General features: G+C 41.3%; 1 protein-coding gene across 3 annotated transcripts in view; it reads left to right on the top strand.

The window, feature by feature from the left end:
• The first annotated feature begins 6,454 nt into the window (after window positions 1-6,454).
• WBP1L (WW domain binding protein 1 like) overlaps window positions 6,455-21,508 on the top strand; it is a 49,379-nt gene continuing 34,325 nt past the window's right edge. Inside the window, exon 1 of one of the 3 annotated variants that reach the window (XM_079977490.1) lies at window positions 6,455-6,607. In XM_079977490.1, the coding sequence (XP_079833616.1) occupies window positions 6,584-6,607 (24 nt within the window). In that variant the 5' untranslated portion in view covers window positions 6,455-6,583. Of the gene's footprint in view, window positions 6,608-7,151; window positions 7,297-18,752; window positions 18,798-21,508 lie in introns of those variants that run through there. The other 2 variants (XM_079977487.1, XM_079977488.1) reach the window with 2 other exon arrangements.

Raw genomic sequence — 21,508 nt, 5'->3', positions numbered from 1 at the left:
CTGTTCTGGCTTCTGAGATTCAGAATATTTTTTTTCTTGTTTTCCTCCTCCAAAAACTAGGTGCGTCTTGTGGTCTGGTGCGTCTTATAGAGCGAAAAATACGGTAGAACTCTGTGTGTGCCCAACCAGGTAGGCTTATCCGAGCTTCATCTGTACATCAAAGGAGAAAGATGCCAATTCTCTATCATGTTCAGAGCTACAAATTACCACATTACCTATGGAGAGATGTATAATTATATATGTGCAATTTCATCCTCCTACAATAACTGGAAGTGGGTCAGGAAATCTTTAACAAGCGACCCTCGTATACTGAATATTGTAAACTTGGGTGTTTTAGAAAAAGAAATGAGAATGGGCTTCCAGCTTGTAAAGTTGTTTATGAACCTATTTATGGAGTGGAAGTCTTGCTTAAGAATCAACAGTTTGGATTTGGGAATGTTTTCGATAAATGGGTGCAAAACAAAGGTGTCCCCTGTCCCCAATATTATTTGTCCTAGTGATGGAGCCTTTAGCAAATGCCTGTCTATCTTTAAAGGGTATTAAAGTAGCTGACCAGATTTACTTGAACTTTTTTTTACTAATTATATTGCTGTAATGGTTCCAAATCCCAAGGCACAATACCAGCTTTAATGGAGATTACACAAGAAGACAAAAGGGGGGGGGGCAGGATTGCAAGCCTATTATATAAAGGTGAGGCTCACATCTTTTGCTCCACCCGCTTTTGTCTCTGGCCCCAAGCACCATTGGAGTGCAAGCCCTGGAAGGCTGCCTATGTGGGAATGTGGCCCTCGGGCTGAAAAAGGTTCTCCACGCCTGGTGTCCTGGCTGCCTACTCCTGTTTTACAGGCACTGCACAGCTGTGATTGTACAACCACATGCAAAGCAGATAATTGACTGAAATCAATGTGTCCTGCATCTGCAATCAAGATACCAGAGTAATAACTAGCTCAAAGGTTAGTTAACAACACACTGCAACAATCAATGAATATGACATGAATATGAATATGCTTTAATAACATGAATATACTTCAGTAATATTTTGGGGATTAACTGAAAAAAATCTGAATTGCCTGTTGCTATTATTTCATGCTACTTCAATAGCAACCAATTATGTGCAACTCTGTAGTGAGGCATTTAACTCTTCCCACTCCTCCAATAATTTTCCCAGTCTAGGTCAGCACCATGAATTAAAACACATGAATTTCCCCAGTGAATCCTGGGAACTGTAGTTAAAAATGCTGGGGAATAGTTCTGTGAGGGGAAAGCTATAGTTCCCAGGATTCTTTGGGGGAAATAATGTGCTTTATATGTGTGTTAGATGTGCTTTAAATGTATGCTGTGAATCTGACCTAAACCACCTGCCCAGCCCCACCTGTTGGCCCTAGACACACAGAGAGAAACACTTTTGACACTGAACCATCAACTTCAATTCTGGAATTTGTCGTAGGAACAAGCCATGTTGTTTTAACCATGTCCAGTACTTGTTGCATTACAAGTAACATGGACTCTCTGTGATGTAAAAGCATGTGCCAATTTTTGCGGAGGAACACAGAGTTCCATTCTGTTTCCCATCTCTCTTTGTTTGAACAGCAGAATTCAGACACTGATAGTGTCGTCACTACCTACCTAGTTGGTAATAAGCAAACTAAACTTGGCTCTAAAATTTCCTGTAGAACAATTGATTTCAAATAATTTCTATACTGATTTGTATCATAGGATCCCTGCAAGTCTGCTGCAGAATTCTTCCAAGATGAGCACATTCTCAGTCTCAAAATCTCTTTGGGCACTTGCTGTATCCCTGAACATAAATGCAGAGTAAAGCCTAGCACACTCATCTCTGGCTGTCCATAATCTTAAGAATTGGAGGGACTTAAAAATTTAAAATATTATTGTCTGCTTTTTATATTTGAAATAGTATTGAAAGTGGCTTAGAGATATGCAATAAAAACAGAATACAAAGGAGCACAGAAAACCAATTAATAAGTAAGATCTTTAAATGGTGGGTGGGATTGCCAACATCATTTTCCTGGAACCTCAGGAAAATTTTGAATTTTCTATTTATTTATTTTTTGCCATGCATGTAAATCTGTGCACAAGTTAAATGTGTGTAAGTTGCAGGCTTACTGTACTATATATAGGAGCAAACAAGAAGGATAACAGAAGCTGACCACTTAAATTCAGGAGTAACTAGCTTTTTAAAAACTTGGTGTCACCAACAAGTCATGCCTTTTTTTATATTGTTACACTCACCGCACTGAGCATAACTGAGAAGGTTCAGCAACACGGTGCTTTTGGTTTCATTTTGAAAAAGGACCCTAGAAGTTTACTGGTGTTCTGTAATTGTGCTTATTTACAAATATATAATTCGAGCATAGGTGGAGGCACAATGTAAACACTCCAAACAGAGAGCCAAAATTCACTGTGCCCATATCAGGTGACCAGGGAGACAGACAGCCCACTGAAATGCTGTTAGCTGGAACTCAAAATGTCAGCCCTCTGTGCCTGTATGTCTTCCTCAAACAGCAGTCTCTTCACACACAGGACACATCAAATTATCCTTACTCAGGTTTGGGTATTTTAGGTATTTCCTAGCCACTTGAAAGGCTTGCCATTGGTAGCAGTCAGCCAATCACTGACAGTGGTCTTTTGGATCATATCAGGGAGGCCGAGATGGAGGGGATCTTGTCATCTGGGCAGCCCAAGACCTCTATACACACTGCCCAGGCTTGCACCCTGGAGAGGTCACTTTGGTGCCACAAATGCAGCAAAAACAACGTGTGAGGCAGCGGTTATGAGTTATAAACTCAACCTGATTGGCATAAGGTATGAGCACAACAGGTTGCCTTCATCAGTGGGAAAGTTCACTGTGTCTCACTGGTCAGCTACTGCCTGCCTTAGGTAGAGCAGCTCCAGGTCAATAAAACGCTGACCTGTCACTGTCCACCTGCTTCAATGGGTGCTTGGAGCTCCGAATATCACTCAACAAGCAGAGCAAACTACTGTACCAGCCAAAGATGAAAAGTTAACCCTGCCATGTGGGAATCCGTTGCAGACAACCATGGTGCCTGGAGACAGATTGTGTATCCACAGCAGTGATCAGAGAAGGAATGACAGCTGCGAGAAGCGCAAAGAGAAGAAATGTCATGGTACATCTGCAGTGGCACAACCGGATGCCGTATCTGCTTCAGTTGCAATGAAACATGTCTCTCAGTATTGATCTCTACAGCCACAGCAGGCGCTGTAACTCTTCAACAGTTTGACTTCACCCACAAAGGTGCACTCCTCCATTGTCTCCCAAGACAGATGGATGCCAACAAGAAGTCTTCCAAAACTACTACTAGTTTTCTTCTCCTTTATGACCCCCAATCCCACAACAATAGAATATGCGATCAACCCACCTATAAACATCAACAGTCCGTTCCTATATGGATTTCCTCGTGTTAACTGCCTATGAATTGGACTGTATGGATAAACCCATTTATATTTCTAAACTGTAAAATGGGGCATCTTCCACTGATGAATTTTCTTCTGTATTAGTTTCATTTCAGTTCTGGTATACTTATGTTTTCTTTGCATTAAAGTGTGGGGTGTTTCGTTTTTGTAAAACTTCTTAATCCAACCCAGCACATTTTAAAATTTTTATTTGGATCCAGGGATAGCAAAAGATTTCTCTTTCATTGAAAGATGGAAATAATAAAAGTTTCCTTTGTCTACAGTCAGTCTTACACAAAGTAAAATGCACTTAAATGCTATTCAGTTACATGCTCAATAGAGCTTGAGCATGTAACTGAATTTGGGACTGCAACCTTTGTGAATTACATAGCAACAAAACAAAAAACAAGGCATTTCTAACTTCTATTTCTCACATATTTCAAGGCGTATGTTCTTGTTTTCCACATATGTGTTTAATCCTCCTTCTACATCCTCTCCCCTTCCCAGAAACACAGCTTTCCAGATCCTTTGAAGTGTTATTTTGTTAAGATCAGTATTACTGCAGATGACGTCTCTTGTTTTCATACAAAACCTGGCTGGCAAGTGCATATTTGTATCTTTGACTCACTACATTTCATTGCAGTTGGGATGGGTGAGGGGGAAAGAAACCCAACAATATACATTTGGATGTATTTAGTTTGTGATATCTGGAGTGTTAAGGGTAACCAAAGCTGCCAAATACTATTTCGGGTGGGAGTGAGGAATAAAGAAATTGCAAAATGAAATCATAAGTGCCGTAATAAAGGGGAGGATGCAGGTGGCGCTGTGGGTTAAACTACAGAGCCTAGGACATGGCGATCAGAAGGTCAGCGGTTCGAATCCCCACGACGGGGTGAGCTCCCGTTGCTCGGTCCCTGCTCCTGCCAATCTAGCAGTTTGAAAGCACGTCAAAATGCAAGTAGATAAATAGGTACCGCTCCAGCATGAAGGTAAACGGCATTTTGGTGCGCTGCTCTGGTTCGCCAGAAGCGGCTTAGTCATGCTGGCCACATGACCCGGAAGCTGTACGCCGGCTCCCTCGGCCAATAAAGCGAGATGAGCGCTGCAACCCCAGAGTCGGTCATGACTGGACCTAATGGTCAGGGGTCCCTTTACCTTTACCTAAAGGGGAGGCAGAATTGGTTAGCCCCAAACAGCTCAGCTGGTAGAACTTTATGTAACTGTAAAATGCAAAACCTGGTTTAATAACGTCTATTACTGTAGTAATATTATAATAACAAATTTCAGATGCTCACCCCCCCACACCTCCAGTACCCAAAGTCAAGAATGCTACCTGAAGGAGAACAAAATCATAGACTAAATGGGCTTTTGGCTTCATACAGCAGAGCTCTTCTTAATGATGTTCTCATGCGAATACACAATTCAAGGTGGATCTTAGCATATGAAGATTCCAATTTCATAAAAGCTGTACAAATCAGTTACAAATGAGATGGGGGTTGACGGTTAACAACAATTAAAAAAAATCTTAATTTTAAAAAAGACTGCTGGAATAAACAGGTCTTGACTAACTGACTGAAAACAACAGCAGAGAGGGAGGGGGTTATATACATAGAATGTTTAGAATGTTGTATTATTTTATTAGGGACGCAGGTGGCGCTGTGGGTTAAAGCCTCAGTGCCTAGGGCTTGCCGATCGAAAGGTCGGCGGTTCGAATCCCTGCGGTGGGGTGCGCTCCCGCTGCTCGGTCCCAGCGCCTGCCAACCTAGCAGTTTGAAAGCACCTCTGGGTGCAAGTAGATAAATAGGGACCGCTTACCAGCGGGAAGGTAAACGGCGTTTCCGTGTGCGGCTCTGGCTCGCCAGAGCAGCGATGTCACGCTGGCCACGTGACCCGGAAGTGTCTCCAGACAGCGCTGGCCCCTGGCCTCTTAAGTGAGATGGGCGCACAACCCCAGAGTCTGTCAAGACTGGCCCGTACGGGCAGGGGTACCTTTACCTTTACCTTTATTATTTTATTGTTATTAGCTGCCCTGAGCCTGGCTTCGGCTGGGGAGGGCGGGATATAAATAAAATTTATTATTATTATTATTATTATTATTATTATTATTATTACATGGCCTGGGAAGAGGTGCTCCATAATGCACGTTACCATTTACAGTGGTACCTCAGGTTAAGAACTTAATTCGTTCTGGAGGTCTGTTCTTAACCTGAAACTGTTCTTAACCTGAAGCACCACTTTAGCTAATGGGGCCTCCTGCTGCCGTTGCACAATTTCTGTTCTTATCCTAAAGCAAAGTTCTTAACCAGAGGCAATATTTCTGGGTTAGCGGAGTCTGTGACCTGAAGCGTATGTAACCCGAGGTACCACTGTAATGGGGAGGACACAAGATTATTTTAAGTAAGTGAAGTAATACATATTACATCTAAAGAGCCTCCCCCTCCTCATGTGAGACCATTGTCTAATGCCTAAAATTACCTAAATGAACCACTGTTGGGAGGAGAAAATGAAGGATTAGATCTGTTATGAATCTCTGGGACAGCTAGTTCATACGTACTGTACCTTTGTCTCAGTACAAACAGCAAGAGATGCATTTTCACCTCAGTGTGTGTGAGCAACTGCCATACTAAATAAAATAATAAAAAATTGAGCATATGAATGGTACAGCATAGCACTGAAGGCTAACGTAGATGTACAGTAATTATGTATGAAACAGCCCACTTAAGCGGTTGAATGAATTGGATTATATTTTTTGGTGCCTCCTAGAGTTCTGAGATTGTTTGAAACTAGTTGTGCATTCAGATGATCCAGTTTCAGCTGAATAGCTTAGTTTTCTTTCCTTCAAACCATTCAGAATGGCCACTACATTTTGGATGGTGAGCCACTGGCAGAGCTGTCCCTCAGCTTCCTGGCATGGTGATCTGGTGCCTTCATGAAATGAATGCTATTATCAGCTGGATGGCTCATGCTCTCAGCTTGACCCGCCTTTCCCTCTCCTTTATGCACCTCCTCAGTCACTGAAGCCGCCACAAGGCAGATGCCTCTCTCGCCAAAAACCAAGGTTGCTTCAGAGGCAGGTGCATTCAGACACAGGGCGCATAAAGACAGGCTGCAGATTCTCTCCAACCAAGAAATGCTGTGATTGTCACCGGTAATGGAAGGATCAGAAGATGCTTGGGTGAGTGTTTGGGTCATGGAGATTCAGGAAGTGAATTGAATGGAGTCGGCTGTGGGAGTTGTGCCGCGTGTGCTGAGAAGCAGGACAAGGATTCATGTTCGGCGTGTGAATGAGCATCTTACTCTAGTCTAGAGCAGCTGCCTTTTTAATCTTGCCTATCCTTCACTAACAATGCCAATATGTCTGATGGTTCTGGACCTATCAAAAGATCCCGCCGCGGTGCGGAAGGCCGAACCCCCAAAAAGGACCCTGCGCACTCCTCTCCTCCTGAGTTTTCAATCTGCTGCCCCTTTAAATGTCTTTATAGTTGGCGGATTCTCTCGCTTTGCCCAACAGTTTCCGCCACACTTAACATGGCCGCCTCGCGGCTCCTTTCATTGGCCGACGCCCAAGAGGGCGGAACCTACGCCTCATGTCTTCTGCTTCTGCGGCGGTCTTTTAAAGAGCAGCGGAGGCGGCCAATGAAAGAAAGGAAGGCCCTCCTCCTGCCCAATGGGGAGCATGCCGTAGGCGGGCAAGCCTCCCGGGGTACACCAGTTCACGGGTCAGACTTCACAGTCGCCGGGTGAAGAGAGCTGGGGAGCGGGGGGTGGGGTGGGGGGATGGAGAGGAGGCTCCTCGGTGCAATGGCTCTGCTCCTCTTCCAGGCCTTGCCCGAGGGGCTCCCGGCCAGCGTGGAGCCCGCGCAGGTAGGAAGGAAGGGGCGGGGAGGAGGGGCCAAAGGGTGGGGAGGGGGGACTCCGGGGTTCGGGCCTCTGAGGTGAGGCGAGTGAAGGGCAGGGCGGGGAAGCCCAAAGGGGGTTGCGGAAGGAGCAGCTGAGAGGCCTCTGCCCCCGCTGCGGGGAGGGCTTGAGGGGAGGTCCGGGGTCGGCTGCTCAGAAAGGCCCGCGAGGCGAAGGGCTTGAGGGAGATGAAGGGGCATCCCTGTTGGAAAGGCTGGTGGGGTCATTTGTTGTGGCAAAAGTGTAATCCTTGGGATGTTGTGCTTCTCGCAGTAGAAAATGTCTGGCACATTAAGCCTTCCTGGGGAAAACGAAATGTGCATGTTAAGTTGTCATTCCTGATTTCATACATTTGCTTCCCTGAGTGTAGAAGTGCAACTAGGGTTCACCCTCTGGCACTCTGTGGGCTGATTATATCATGTGGTGTTTTGCACTTCGGTTTACATACCTGTACAGTGGTACCTTGGGTTAAGTACTTAATTCGTTCCGGAGGTCTGTTCTTAACCTGAAACTGTTCTTAACCTGAAGCACCACTTTAGCTAATGGGGCCTCCTGCTACCGCTGTGCCGCCACACCGCAATTTCTGTTCTCATCCTGAAGCAAAGTTCTTAACCCGAGGTAATATTTCTGGGTTAGCAGAGTCTGTAACCTGAAGCGTATGTAACCCGAGGTACCACTGTATATACAACACACACACAAAACACCTCTCTTGTGAAGGATGTACAGGCATAGATAGTATAGCTTGCCGCTATGGGGTGCAAGTCCCTATTCAGCTGATCCTACTGTTTATTTTGAAGGGCTAACCTGCAGGTAATAGACAGGTGTCCTTAAGGTGGTGTGTATTCTGTGTGGCTGAGTATAAAGTATGGCATGAAAAGTGGTCCTGAGTAAGAAAAATGTCATGTGTGAAGCAGTCCTAATTCCAGAATGCTAACTATTTACATGTGTGGCAACCAAATATATAGTGGCATCTTTTAAAACAGCAATCAAACTTGCCCTAGATAAGAGTTTTCATTAGATGTAACAAGTATGTAAGCCAAACAGGATAGTTTCTTCCCGGAAGAATGAATGGATGCAACTCAAACTTGGTAAATGGAAACCTACAGAAACTAGTGGGCGAACATTGTGTTCTCCCTAGGCATTTTATCTCTGACCTTAAGGTCGCTAAACTTAAAGTCTAGGACACAGAATTAGAGGCTACATAATGAGTATCCAAATTTTTAATGAGTGCTCTCTCGTGGTCTAAATAAATGATTATCGCAAAAAGGGTAATTTGTCTCAAATTTTAGTGTTTCTCCTCCTATATTCTGCTAAATGCAGTTTGTGTTGTTCCCCTTCTTTTGGAATTTGTTTTTTTGCATGTTACTTGTTGAAGTAGTTTCTTTTGCCCTTTTTTGTTTTCATATGTAATCTTTTGTTTTCGTATGTAATAAACTGGTTTTGAAGATACCACAGAGTGCTCTTTTTTGCAAACATATCTCTGGGAAAGAGTGGAACTTTTTTGGAAAAGGAGGAGGAGAAGAGTTTGGCATTATTAGTGAAAGTTCAAAAATCTGGAACAGGGAGGTGGTTTTGTGGAAGAGGCATTTATTTTGTATCTGGATCTTGGAAGGCAATTCTCTTATGGGGGAGCTGAATTGTAATCTTTGCCATATCAAAGAGGTAAGGGGATTGATGGTAATAGGAGCAAGGCCTGTTCAGCTTCATTTGCTTTTGTTAATTCCATCAACCATATGGGAATGTTGTATACGTGTTTTCTTTTTGTGCTGACTTCCTGTATTTGATTTAACATACTGGGTTTAAATTTGCTTGAACATGCTTTTACCATTCTATCTTTTCAGTTTCAGTGAACAAATAGTTTATGCCATAAACTTTTGGGGCATTACAAACCTTACAGATTTTGCTAATGCATGTGGAAGGTATATATGTATGTCCTGATCAAGAAAAGTAATAGTCTCGTTCTAGTCTGCCTTGGTCAGACCACACCTGACGTGCTGTGTCCAGTTCTGGGCACCACAGTTTAAGAAAGATATTGACAAGCTGCAATGTGTGCATAGGAGGGAAGCCAAGACGATAAAGGGTCTGGAAACCAAGCCTTAGGAATGGTTGAGGAAGTTGGGTATGTTCAATCTGGTAAAGAGGAGACTGAGAGGATATGTGATAGCCATCTTCAAATATCTAAAGGGCTATCATATGGAAGATGGAGCAAACTTGTTTTCTTCTGCTCTGGTGGGTGGGATTCAAACCAATGGATTCAATTTATAATAAAGGAGTTTCTAACTAAACATCAGGAAGAAATTCCTGGCAGTAAGAGTTGTTTGACAGTGGAACAGATTCCCACGAGAGGTGGTGGACTCTTCTTCCTCCTTTTAAGCAGAGGCTGGATGGCCATCTGTCATGTATTGCCAGGGGTTGGACTAGATGACTTCTGGGGTCCCTTCCAATACTACAATTCTATGATTCTGTGATATATCTTTAAGGCAACTGTGAGTAATATTTGGGCAAACAGATAGCTCAGTTGGTAGAGCACGAGACTCTTAATCTCAGGTTTGTGGGTTCAAGCTCCATGTTGGGCAAAAAGATTCCTGCATTGCGGTGGTTGGACTCGATGACCCTTGTGGTCCCTTCCAACTCTACAATTCTATGATTCTACAGCGTTCATCACTCCTGGCGATTGGCGTTGCTTGCTGGGGCTGATGGGAGTTGTAGTTCATCAACATCAAGAGGGCCAAAGGTTCCCCACACTTGCTCTAAAATATTTGAGATGGAGTGAATAACAGAGGTAGGTGCCACCCACTAGCAAATGATCCTTCCATGGCAGTTTATTTCTTCTATGCATCCTTGCCCAATTCCTAATTACTGGCTATTTGTGGTCAAGTGGTGACTGATGAACCACATTGCTAGTGTGTCAAGGAAGAGGGTCTTAGATAAAATTGAGTGGAGATAAAGTTTATTTATTATTTATTTATAAAAATATTAAATTATTATATTTTATAATTATATTTATAAAAATATAAATTATTTATTTATAAACCACAAAATCCTATAGAAGGCATCTAAGCATTGTCCAACTAATATTAAATCACAGTCAAGATAAGAAAAATATAAAAACAGAAACTTTGTAAATAACTGGCCAATCTCTTAAAATCCATCAACTGAAGAGACCTGTTGATACAAGAAAGTCTTGAACAGATGCCTAAAAATAAGAAGTGGTGCTTGGTGGCTTTTTATTGAGAGAGGGTATTCCAGGGTTAAAACTGTCCTCTTATTGTAGAGTTTTCCATTTTAATCATAACAGAAATCACTTGTTCTCCATTCTCTTCCACATGCTTAGACTGAAGTGAACAGGGGTCTCATATATTCATATACAGGGATCTCAAGGTATTCCTGGAGAGATACAGAGAGGAGGGCTGTTAGGGCAGCTTCTAGGAAGCATGATTGCAGGTTTTTCCCTCTTATTATTCTTGACCAGTTAGATATTTGAGGTTCTTTATTTTAGGAGCTTAACACCTTTGCTGCGCGTCATACCATTACAATACTGTACTTAAGCACAGACATCTGCCATGTTGTTTTATAATTTACAAAGCATTGCTAAGTACTGTATAGAAATTAAAAGTAACGCAGGCCTTTGCATAAGCTGACATTCTACAATCACTTTTGTAGAGTCTTACCAACATGTAGGTTCTTGTTTTGAATTGCTGTTTTAGTTTGTTGGAACTTAGGTTAGAGGGGAATGTTTACAGCCTTGAGTCTTTTGGATGAAATACATATAGTAGACTTTAGGTAACAGGCTGAAAACTGCCTGTCCTGAACAATCTCTCTTGGATGTTTGTTATGATGCCGTAAAACATTTGCAAAGGTTTAAAGCTTAGGGGGAAGAGAGAAAGCCCACGGCCAAACACTATAACGTTTGTGAGATAAGTGACTTGAAAAACATTCGCACAGGACTTAGGCTGGGGTCTGTCCTGTTGTTAACAATTTGGGAACAAAGACAGGATGCTCAAGTCAGTATTGTTGGAGGGTGTGGGAAGCTGGAGAGCCAAATATGGCGGGGGTGCAGCAGGTAGAGCTTCCATTCAGGCATGTGATGAAGGATGAATGAATGGGAGAGAAACATAGGAGTTCTGTGTAGTTGGTAGGAAACTTTTAACAGCTTGAGGCCAGTTTACTTAAAGGATATCCTTACACCATATATGCCCACTCAGCCACTTCAATCCATGGAACCTGTACTTTTGCAAGTGCCACATTATGTTTGTTCTACACTTGTAAATAATTGATCTTTTAGTGTGGTAGCTCCTGCACTCTGGAATTCCCTGTCCATTGACATTAGGCAGACACCTTCACTGTATTCTTTTCAGCATGTGCTAAAAACTCTCCTGTTTAGGGAAGTCTAGCCAGACAGGTGAAGTCTGTAATTTTAGCTTACAATGTATAATTTTAACTGCTGATTTTACTCATTTTCAGATTCTTTAAACTTGTTCTTAACTTTGAGTTTTATTATTAATAATAATAAATTCTTTTTCGTTTTCTTTTAGATGTTAGTCACTTGTTACCCAAGGTCTCTAACTGACTTACAACACTGTTAAAAACACAAATAAATATACCATAAAACAGAACAAAAAACAACAAAACGTATATTTTATATTTTTTGTAAATTGCTTGGAGGTTTCATATACAATTAAACAGTATATAAATTTTATTAGATCGATAAATAAAAGGTGTGGACAGAGAAGCAAAGGCCCTGGGGAGGCATAGAGATTGTTCTTGTTTGTGCATGTAGCTAAATTTCACATGCTGGAACTGAAATTTCATTTGTAATAATAATAGTTATTATAATTTCGATGTTTTTGTACCCAACCCTTATTCCAATCTGGAGCAGAAGGTGCCTTTATGTAGTAAATCAATAAAACAAGCATCTAAATTAAACATAACTGTAAAATCATTACATTGTGCAGTACTAAAAAGTGGTGTGTGCACTGTACCCCAATGTAAAACAGATCTCAAATAAAAACCTGGGTAAAGATAATTTTCAAATGGTGCTTAAACATGTCAACCGCAGGGTTTCAAGCCTCATAGAATATACTCTTGAAAGACCCTAATTCACATTCATTGTAAAGAGCCAGAATCTAGTTCAACTTTTGATACTTTCTGAACTTGGTTTTGCCATTGTAATGGAAACTGCAGTTGTCTATTTGATGTGGAGATGTATGGCCGTCAGACTCTTTAGATTATCTGGAAGTGCAAATCTGCAAGCACAAAGAGCAGCATGTGTTAGGTTTGATTCAAATTTATTTGCCTTATTCTCCATGTGCCTTTTTATGGAGGTCGGCACAGTTTTAAGCAGATGACCTTAGCATTGCAATAAATAAGACCTTAGTAAGGCACTAAATAAGTGTTGCGAGTAGCGTAAGCTGGATTCAGAAGGAATGCTTCAGCTGTGGATGATATTTGAACATTGCAGAGGAAACTACTGATTTCATACAGTTCTAAAGAGGTAGAAAGAAGTTATCTGTTTTAATAATTATCTGACTATGAATTTGTAAACAGAAAAAAAGTTTGGGATATGTTGGTAAAGTATTGACAAAAAACATTGTAATAGGTAGTGTAAATGGGAAAAGGAATTCATGGAGATTGGGATTTTATAGTGGGTAACACCTCAAAACTATGTTCCATGCTGGATATGGTGATGGAGGAAAATATGCTCTTTAATGTATTTCTTGGAGAAAAGAGGAGCATGTAGAACACAACTTTCCATAACCTCAATAAGACTGGATTGCAGTGTGGCAGCAATTCATAGTACTGACTGAGTGCTACTTCTTCAGGAATGGCTTGGGAGGACAACTGATGTTCTAATATGGAAACTTGAGCCTTAGCCTAGTAGCAACTGCCTTTGTTGTAGTGTTCATGTGCTGACCAGCGGCAGTTGCCACAAACTCTTGGTGTATGTGCCAGATGTATGTGAAACTTTGGCCCCTTTCTGCAGCTTTCTAAGAGCAATTTGGCCTGGAGGAGCAGAGCTCATCAAACATGTTCAATGCATTGTAAGGTCTCATGGTGAGTAAGACAAAGTAAGAAACAGTGGTACCTCAGGTTACATACGCTTCAGGTTACAGACTCCGCTAACCCAGAAATATTACCTCTGGTTAAGAACTTTGCTTCAGGATGAGAACAGAAATCGTGTTCTGGCCGCTCAGCAGCAGCAGGAGGCCCCATTAGCTAAAGTGGTGCTTCAGGTTAAGAACAGTTTCAGGTTAAGAACGGACCTCCAGAAAGAATTAAGTACTTAACCCGAGATACCACTGTACTTCAAAATCTTTCAAATTAAGTCATAGAGGCTCATTTAAGTTTGTGACTATAGCATCTTCTTCTGTCTGGTTTTGCATTCTTGCATGTAGGGTTGATGAAAGCTCTGGGGCATGAATTTCAAAACTTACTTGGAGTTCTGTATGTGGTAATTCCATGACATTTTGGCTGAGTCCATCTTTACCTGTTTCCTTGTAGTATGATTTTGCAAAAACAAAATGCCTTTATGTTTTTCTCTCTTGGTTGTAAAATAAAGCATTAGTGTTAACTGGATATTCCCCTTTCTCTTGATCTCTCTCCAAACATCTTGTGTTGGAGTTAATTCACCTATAACTAATGCAGTTTTCGGATAAGCCGTTATCAGTAACTTAAGAATTCAACATTTTAACTTTTATGTAAGCCTGCATTCCAGCCAAGATAATCCTCCCTTCCTTTCACTAGCAGCAATAGTTCCCAGTTCTTTTGATCATGCCTCATCTTGTGAGCCAAAGTAGGGTCAAAACAAGTCAATCTTGAAGCACCAGGAACCAGTAGGTGGCATTCTTACCTCAAACTGAATGCTGAATGTAGTAGTTTTGTCTGATGCTGGGGGATCATATGTCGGTTTCTTTCCCAGCTATTTATTAGAAGTTGCTTTCTGAGAAGCAATGAGGCTAGCCGCCATTTACTGAGGAAATTATATAGTGGAACCTCGTGTTACGTACTGTCCTCCTTGCGAACGCTTCAGGTTACGAGCTCCGCTAACCCAAAAGTAGATGCTCCCGGTTGAGAACTTTGCCCTGGGATACGAGTGGAAGTCACGCACTGGCGGGAGGCGCCATTAGCGAAAGCACGCCTCATGTTAGGAACGGTTTCAGCTTAAGAATGGACTTCTGGAACGAATTAAGTTCGTAACTGGAGGTACCACTGTACCCTACCCTTCAGTGTTGCTGTTCTCAGTGCAGCTAACAAATCCTATGAGAATGAAAAGCAACAGCCCAGATTCAGTCCATCTGGTGTGTAAGTGGAAGTCAGGTCAAGGGCTCCCTTTTAGTACAAGAGGGCTCTCCCATGTGCCCCCTCCATCTCCCAAATCTGGTTCAGGAAAACCCACAGAACAGCATGCAGAGAGAGGGAATCATTCCACCTGGCAGGCAGAAATTTTTGCACTGATGGGAAACGATCAGAAGAATCTGATGTTGATTTCCTCCCAATAAAATCAGTAGATTGACAAGACACAGCATCACAGCAGGGCCTTTTAAATGTGGTTGTGGGATCAGAGGGTTATTGTTTTGTTTCCGTTATAACTATTTATTTTGTTTTTCTATATTGTATTTTTATCTTGTTAACCGTCCTGAGATCTTCGGATGAAGGATGGTATATAAATTTAATAAATAAAATAAATATAAGATACGGAAAAGTCTTTGCCTGGTGCAAAAGAGGCTTGAGTGGATTCTGGGCACACCATCTTTATTCCTATTGTGGCACTAATCCTAGTCCAGCATTAGTAGCTTGAAAACTGAACAAGTTGTTTAATGGGCGAAAAGGGAAGATAAGGAAGGCATGGGGAAAGGCCTGTTTGCTTCCTCCTAGAAAGTTTCCTCTAGTTATTAGTTACACCCAAACAAATCAATGTGGTGTTGAAATTATCTATATTGTATTGCAAGTAGCTTTATGCCAAAGGAAATTTTTCACTTTTAATTTCTTTTTTTAAAAGCTGCATAAGTGCAGGTGTATTTATTGTCATTTAAGGAAAGTCTGTTGTGTGTGTGTGTGTGTGTGTGTGTGTGTGTGTGTTTAATAGTTTCATAGCTGCTCTAGCAGTTGGATTGTGCTATTTCTCATGAGAACTCTCCAATGTACGTCTGTGACAGTCACACTCAAATGTAAAGACACTTGCAGCTGGTCATCCTTCTGGGACCTAATTTCAACTTTTTCAAGGGTGTGCTGTGAAAGCCTGCAAAACCAATTCGACCCAGTACAAAACTTGGATGCTCAAATGAGTTTATGTGCTGCCGACAATGGTTCATGTATACAGTAGTATCAACTGACATAAAAAATAATAATGCTGATATGGTAATCATGCTGCTATGTCTTATATTGCAGCTTGTTCCCATAATGTACATGGGTCCTGGAGTAATAGATATTACCACGTTGTGTATCTCTTTCACCATATGTATTTGCAGAATTATATTTATTGGAAAATGCTCGATTTATTTTTATATATTCTCCCATTCTGGAGTAATGGGGTATCTCTCATGATTTTATAGCAGCATTACAAAAGACTTGATTCATGTGAACAGTGGATTTGAAATCATCCATAATGTTTACTACTACAGGTCTGTATTAATATTCTGCTGTTCTGGAATGTGACTAAAGTGTTTTTATGTTTAGTCCATAGTGTCTCATTGCTTTATTCTCTTTGATCACAGATTGAGATTAAATGATAGTACTACTGGTTGTTGTTGCTGTAGGGCTGCTGAGATCAGGACTTCTGTAATTCTGTGCCTCACAGTCTCAAACTCTGGACAGACTTGCTTCATTTGGATTATTCATTCTGCTTGTACAATTTGGGGCTTGTTCAGAATTTACAATTTGCTCTGGGTTTAGGGGAAAGATTTGGATTTGGTATATTGTAGAAGGGAAGTTGGTATGTTGTAGAAGGTCAGGGATCTGTGGGAAAGAATTTAGGACATATTGAAGGGTGGGATGTAAAACAAAGTAATTTGCAAGATTCTGTACCTACAACCTTATGAACTGTAGAAACAGAGTTTTCTAGACTCCCTGGCTGAGGGAATTTCAGCGTGGAATAAGGCTGTTCAAACTCTAGTGTTAAGAAATCTATTCTGTTTCATTTTACTAATATGCAAGATAAATGAGTGTTTTTCAGTTTTTCAGATTGCAGCAGCTGTTTCAGTTTGATTTCCCCAAGACATGAGCTTAACTGTGGGTTGAAGCAAGGCCCAGATGTACAAAGTACAGAGTACAGGTCTACTGGCCTTGTACTTTGCCTTGCTTAAATAGTCTTGATCTGGATGAAATAGAGGTCACTTGAAGGCACACTGAATTGTGAAAAGTTTGCTTCTGAGTACTACTAGACTGAGAAACAGTAAAACCTAAAGTTGGTGCAGGATTTCTTTGCTAAAGACGCCTGCCCTCTTCACAAAACTAAAGTTCTCAGAATTCTTTGGCTAGCTGTCATGGCAATTTAAACAGATTTGAAGGTACAGTAGATTGATTTTGTGGTGTAGACACCCCTTAGCAGATGTGCTCTATATACTTCAGTGTAGCAAGCTGAATTTTATAGAGAGAGAACTTTTACATGTCTGGAAGGGTCCCAGGGACACAGTGCTCTACTGTAAACAAAAATAAGCATCCCACAGTGCTTTTAAGATCTAATTTGTATGGTCAGGGATTGGACAGCATGTGGTATGTCTTGCATAAAGTAGTAATAAAACCAAGAGTGAAAAATCTTTTTCCTCACAGCAGTTCATGTGGAACTTGATCCTGAAGGCCCATCAGAAAGATAAATTTCTTAGCTCATCAGGTTCTACAATTATAAAAGAGAGAAAGAGACTTTAAACCAACAGGTTAAATTAGGCCATGGAATGAGAGCAAGTTTACTTAAACTGATAGTGTTATATTTGTATTTATGTTGGACTGACACAACCTCATCAAGCTGTTTTTATCTTCATTCTGGACATTTTTAAGGCCCAGGACAAATTGCTATAGCTAAACAGGTCAGGACAGGGGAGGGGGGAAGCATTTTGACTATTTGCTGTTCATTTTGACTAGGGTTGCCATATCTCCAGAATTTTCCAGACATATCTGGAATACTGCAGCCGCAAGCAGTACAGCTAAATGTATGGGAAATTCCAGGTGTAAGGCAGCCCATGTCGGCAGTGTCAACAACTTCTCTGTCCGGAATTTCACTTTTTGAAGTATGGCAACCCTAATTTTGCTGCTTTCTATTAAGAACAAGTTTTCTTCCTAAAACAGCACTGGGAAACCTATGGCTCTCCAGGTCTTGGACTGCCAACTCCCATCTGCCCTAGCCAGCATGGCCAGTGGTCAGGGATGATGGAAGTTGGTAGTCCACAAACACTTGGAGGGCTGCAGGTTCTCCAGTGGTGTCTTAATAGAAAGCTGATTTGACTACCTTAACCTCTCATTTTTAATAACCAGCTACCAAAGAGGTGACCAAAATGAATAGGGTGTTAATAGAAGACATGGTGAAACTGACACTGCATTCTTAAAGGTACAGTAGTAAAAAGAAAGTCTCGGAAGAAAGGCAGCAAAACACATGCAGAGATAACTGTCTCTGCATGCCTTGATGGCCTCTCCTATTTACATTGTGCAGGGTAGGAAAAGAGCAAGGAGAGGATGTCATGGCAGCCCCATGCTTTTTCCCAAGGTAAAGGAAATACAAACTATGCATGTGCATTGCAAGTTGCTTAACATTTTGTTAACAGATTGAGTAATCCGTGCAGCTCATAGTTGGGAATGACATGTCCTTTGTACTTGCTGTGATTATTAAAGTGCTGAACAATCCCTACTCTTATTCCACTACATGCCCTCACTTGTGAAGTATCTAATCTTTATGCTGCTCAATAGCATCCTGGGATACCTATAACAAATGATCTCTGATTTAATTATATCTGCCAAGTACCCGTATTTTTCCGTCTATAAGACTCTCCCATGTATAAGACGCCCCCTATTTTGGGGGACTCAGATTTAAGAAAATGGGGAGAGATGGCCCCATGTATAAGACGCCCCTAATTTTCGACATTATTTTTTAGGAGAAAAACCTAGTTTTATACATGGAAAAGTATGGTATATAGAATCATATTTGCCTCTCTGTTGCAGTCTGAACCTGCTCCTATTCTTTACCGGAAGAAAGTGGCAGAGAGTACTTCTGGCCATGTTTCTCACTCCTGGCTAGTTATGCGGGGAATCTGTAATGAAATTGTAAACATGGACACAGAGTTCTTATATGGGAGGATCAAATGACATCTGCCCCCTCATGGAGGTTCTGACTGTTCTCTGTCTGCCTGGTTATTCCTCCCTCTTGGCAGATCTGATGTTGTGAAATGAAAGGGCGGGTCTAAATTTTTCAGGTAACAAGTATGTTTACTTCCATCCTGCTGAGCTATGAGATGCGCATGGTTTGGTTTCACTTCTTGAAGGTACTACTTGTTGGCTGAATCTTAGATACCAAAAAACTGAGTTGTTCACAGCTGTGATTTGTCAGAACACTTGGAGAGTTATATTGCATATTGATGTGGAACGTATGTTGTGTAAATATTACTGCTCTTTTGGTCATTGAAAAGAACCTGGACGCTTCTGAATGTGATCAACTTCTGTTTGTGAAATTGGCATGTAGTTCTCAAAGCATCTCTCTTCTTGTTAAGGAATAATGTTTGATTGCTTCTTCTCACTCCTCCCCCTGCCCGGTAGTAAAAATACTTGAACTTTGTAGTGACTATATGTGGTTTTAATGTGATGAAGATGAACTGCAGTAGTTTATGCAATCTAACCAATTAGATACTTTCAGAAATCTATATTCAAAGAAGTCACTTGCCAATGTTCTGTTAGTCATGAACAGGAAATGGAATTTGAGATGAGCTATGAAGAATGGAGCAAGCTTGGTGTTTATTGACTGGTATTGTTGGGAAGAAAGAGCCTGTTTAGCCACTATGACAATTGTTTTTGTCTGGGTGTACTTCTCTTCTTTCTCTTAGAGCAGTGAATGTACAGTGGTACGTCAGGTTACGTATGCTTCAGGTTACATACGCTTCAGGTTACACACTCCACTAACCCAGAAATAGTGCTTCAGGTTAAGAACAGAAATTGTGCTCCGGCGGCGCGGCGGCAGTAGGAGGCCCCATTAGCTAAAGTGGTGCTTCAGGTTAAAAACAGTTTCAGGTTAAGAACAGACCTCCGGAATGAAGTAAATACTTAACCTGAGGTATCACTGTATGCCTTTTACTCTTATGGAGAGAAGTAAGTTGCTGTGCTTTGGGATGTGGTTGTGGTGAAAACAAAATATAGCCTCCATCACTTACATTACATGGTACAAAACCTTCTGATGGGTACACTTATAATGCTTGTGCACAATGTGAAAGTGCACTGGGCTTCTACCTTGGAATATTTGCTTATATAACTATTCCTGAAAAATCTTGGTGTTTCTTTGAGCATGCTGATGACTCTCTTTTGTGGGTGTGGTGCCATTTTACTTACATAAGGATCCATATTAGGATAATTGAGTTTGCTATGGAATTCCTGCGAAATACTCTGCCGGTAGAAATTCAGAAGGCACCTTCTGTTTCAACCTTTAAACACCTGCTGAAAACTTTTCTATTCTATCTGGCGTATGCAGGAAATTAAGAATACATCTTTCCATAATTATTACTTGATCTCTGATGTTATAATTTTATATGGTTTTATGTATGACTGTTGTAAACCACTCCTTTTTAAAAAATAAATAGTGGTATATTTTATGAATTTTTTTATAAAATAAATAAAGAGGAAATGATGGGGAGAACCATAGGATCCAACTCCTAGGGGCTTTGGGGGCTTCATCCCCCTCCTAAAATATTTGAGGGGGCTGGGGGCCCCCAAAGTTGATGGGCATTGCCATTCAAATAGAGTGTGTGCACTGCATCATGTGATTAATTATGCAGGACAGGGCTTACCTACCCACCCCCCAATATTTTATTCAAGTTGGCACCTCTGGGGAGAACTGAGGGGTGCTTGAATACTAAATGCCAGTTTGTACTGCAAATGTCGAATTGCTAAGTTGAAAATGTGATATGTATGTCTCTTAAGAATGAAGGTTTATGAGGAAGAGAATTAGTGGAATAATAGTGAAAGGAATGAATGATAGCTTTAACATTTTTGCTAGTTTGGAGTCATAGTTGTAGTATGATGTCTGTGTAAGATGACAAGTAAAATTGTTTAAAGTGTACAAATATTAGTTAATGTGGTTTTAATTGTTGAAATATGTTTTGCTATCTATGTACACAGTGATTAATATGAGGGTGAATGAGTTTTTCCTGATGAAAGCAGCTGTTGGCTTCTTGCCTTGGATTTTGTAAAAACAAAGTAGGCAAGATTGCCTGTATATATGCATGGCCCTGATCTTCAGAAGGGCATTTTACTGGTGGTGATAATGTTGGCATTTTATGCATTTATTTAAAAGCTTAATGATTGCACAGCAGTGGATCAAAGGGTGTTAGTGTTCTCTCTTGGGACAGCTGGCTGATAAAAAGTAGTGGTGTGGACTATATCAGACTATCACTTCTTCACACTCTCAGATGCAAAATATTGGAAACCATCCATGACTTGCTACTTTTTAATTTCCTCACAGTTGAGGAATACACTTGCTGATACCACTCTTGCAAAATCTTTGCCATGCATCTTGGACATGTAATTAGCTGAATATGAATACCCAGGACATTGTCTCTGTTCACAGCTAATATGCCTTCTGTTGCACTCTGTTCAGGTGAGGGACTTTGGAACTTCAGTGATTTAATAGCTATCTAGTAAGTTACCTATAGTTAAGCAAATAGAAGTTATTTTTGTAAAATTGAACCTGGTAGAGCATTGACATTGGGACACGGGTGGTGCTGTGGTCCAAACCACTAAGCCTCTTGGGCTTGCCGATCAGAAGGTTAGCAGTTCAAATCCCTGCGACGGGGTGAGCTCCCGTTGCTCGGTCCCAGCTCCTGCCAACCTAGCAGTTCAAAAGCACGCCAAAAAGTGCAAGTAGATAAATAGGTACCGCTCCAGTGGGAAGGTAAACGGTGTTTCCGTGCGCTGCTCCGGTTTTAATGTTCCGTTGCACCAGAAGCGGCTTAGTCATCCTGGCCACATGACCAGGAAAAATTGTCTGCGG

The sequence above is a fragment of the Podarcis cretensis genome (assembly GCF_951804945.1).
Source record: "Podarcis cretensis genome assembly, chromosome: 5".
Classification (NCBI taxonomy): Eukaryota; Metazoa; Chordata; class Lepidosauria; order Squamata; family Lacertidae; genus Podarcis; species Podarcis cretensis.
Note: the sequence above shows the minus strand (reverse complement) of the source record. Positions and strands in the feature narration are given on the sequence as shown.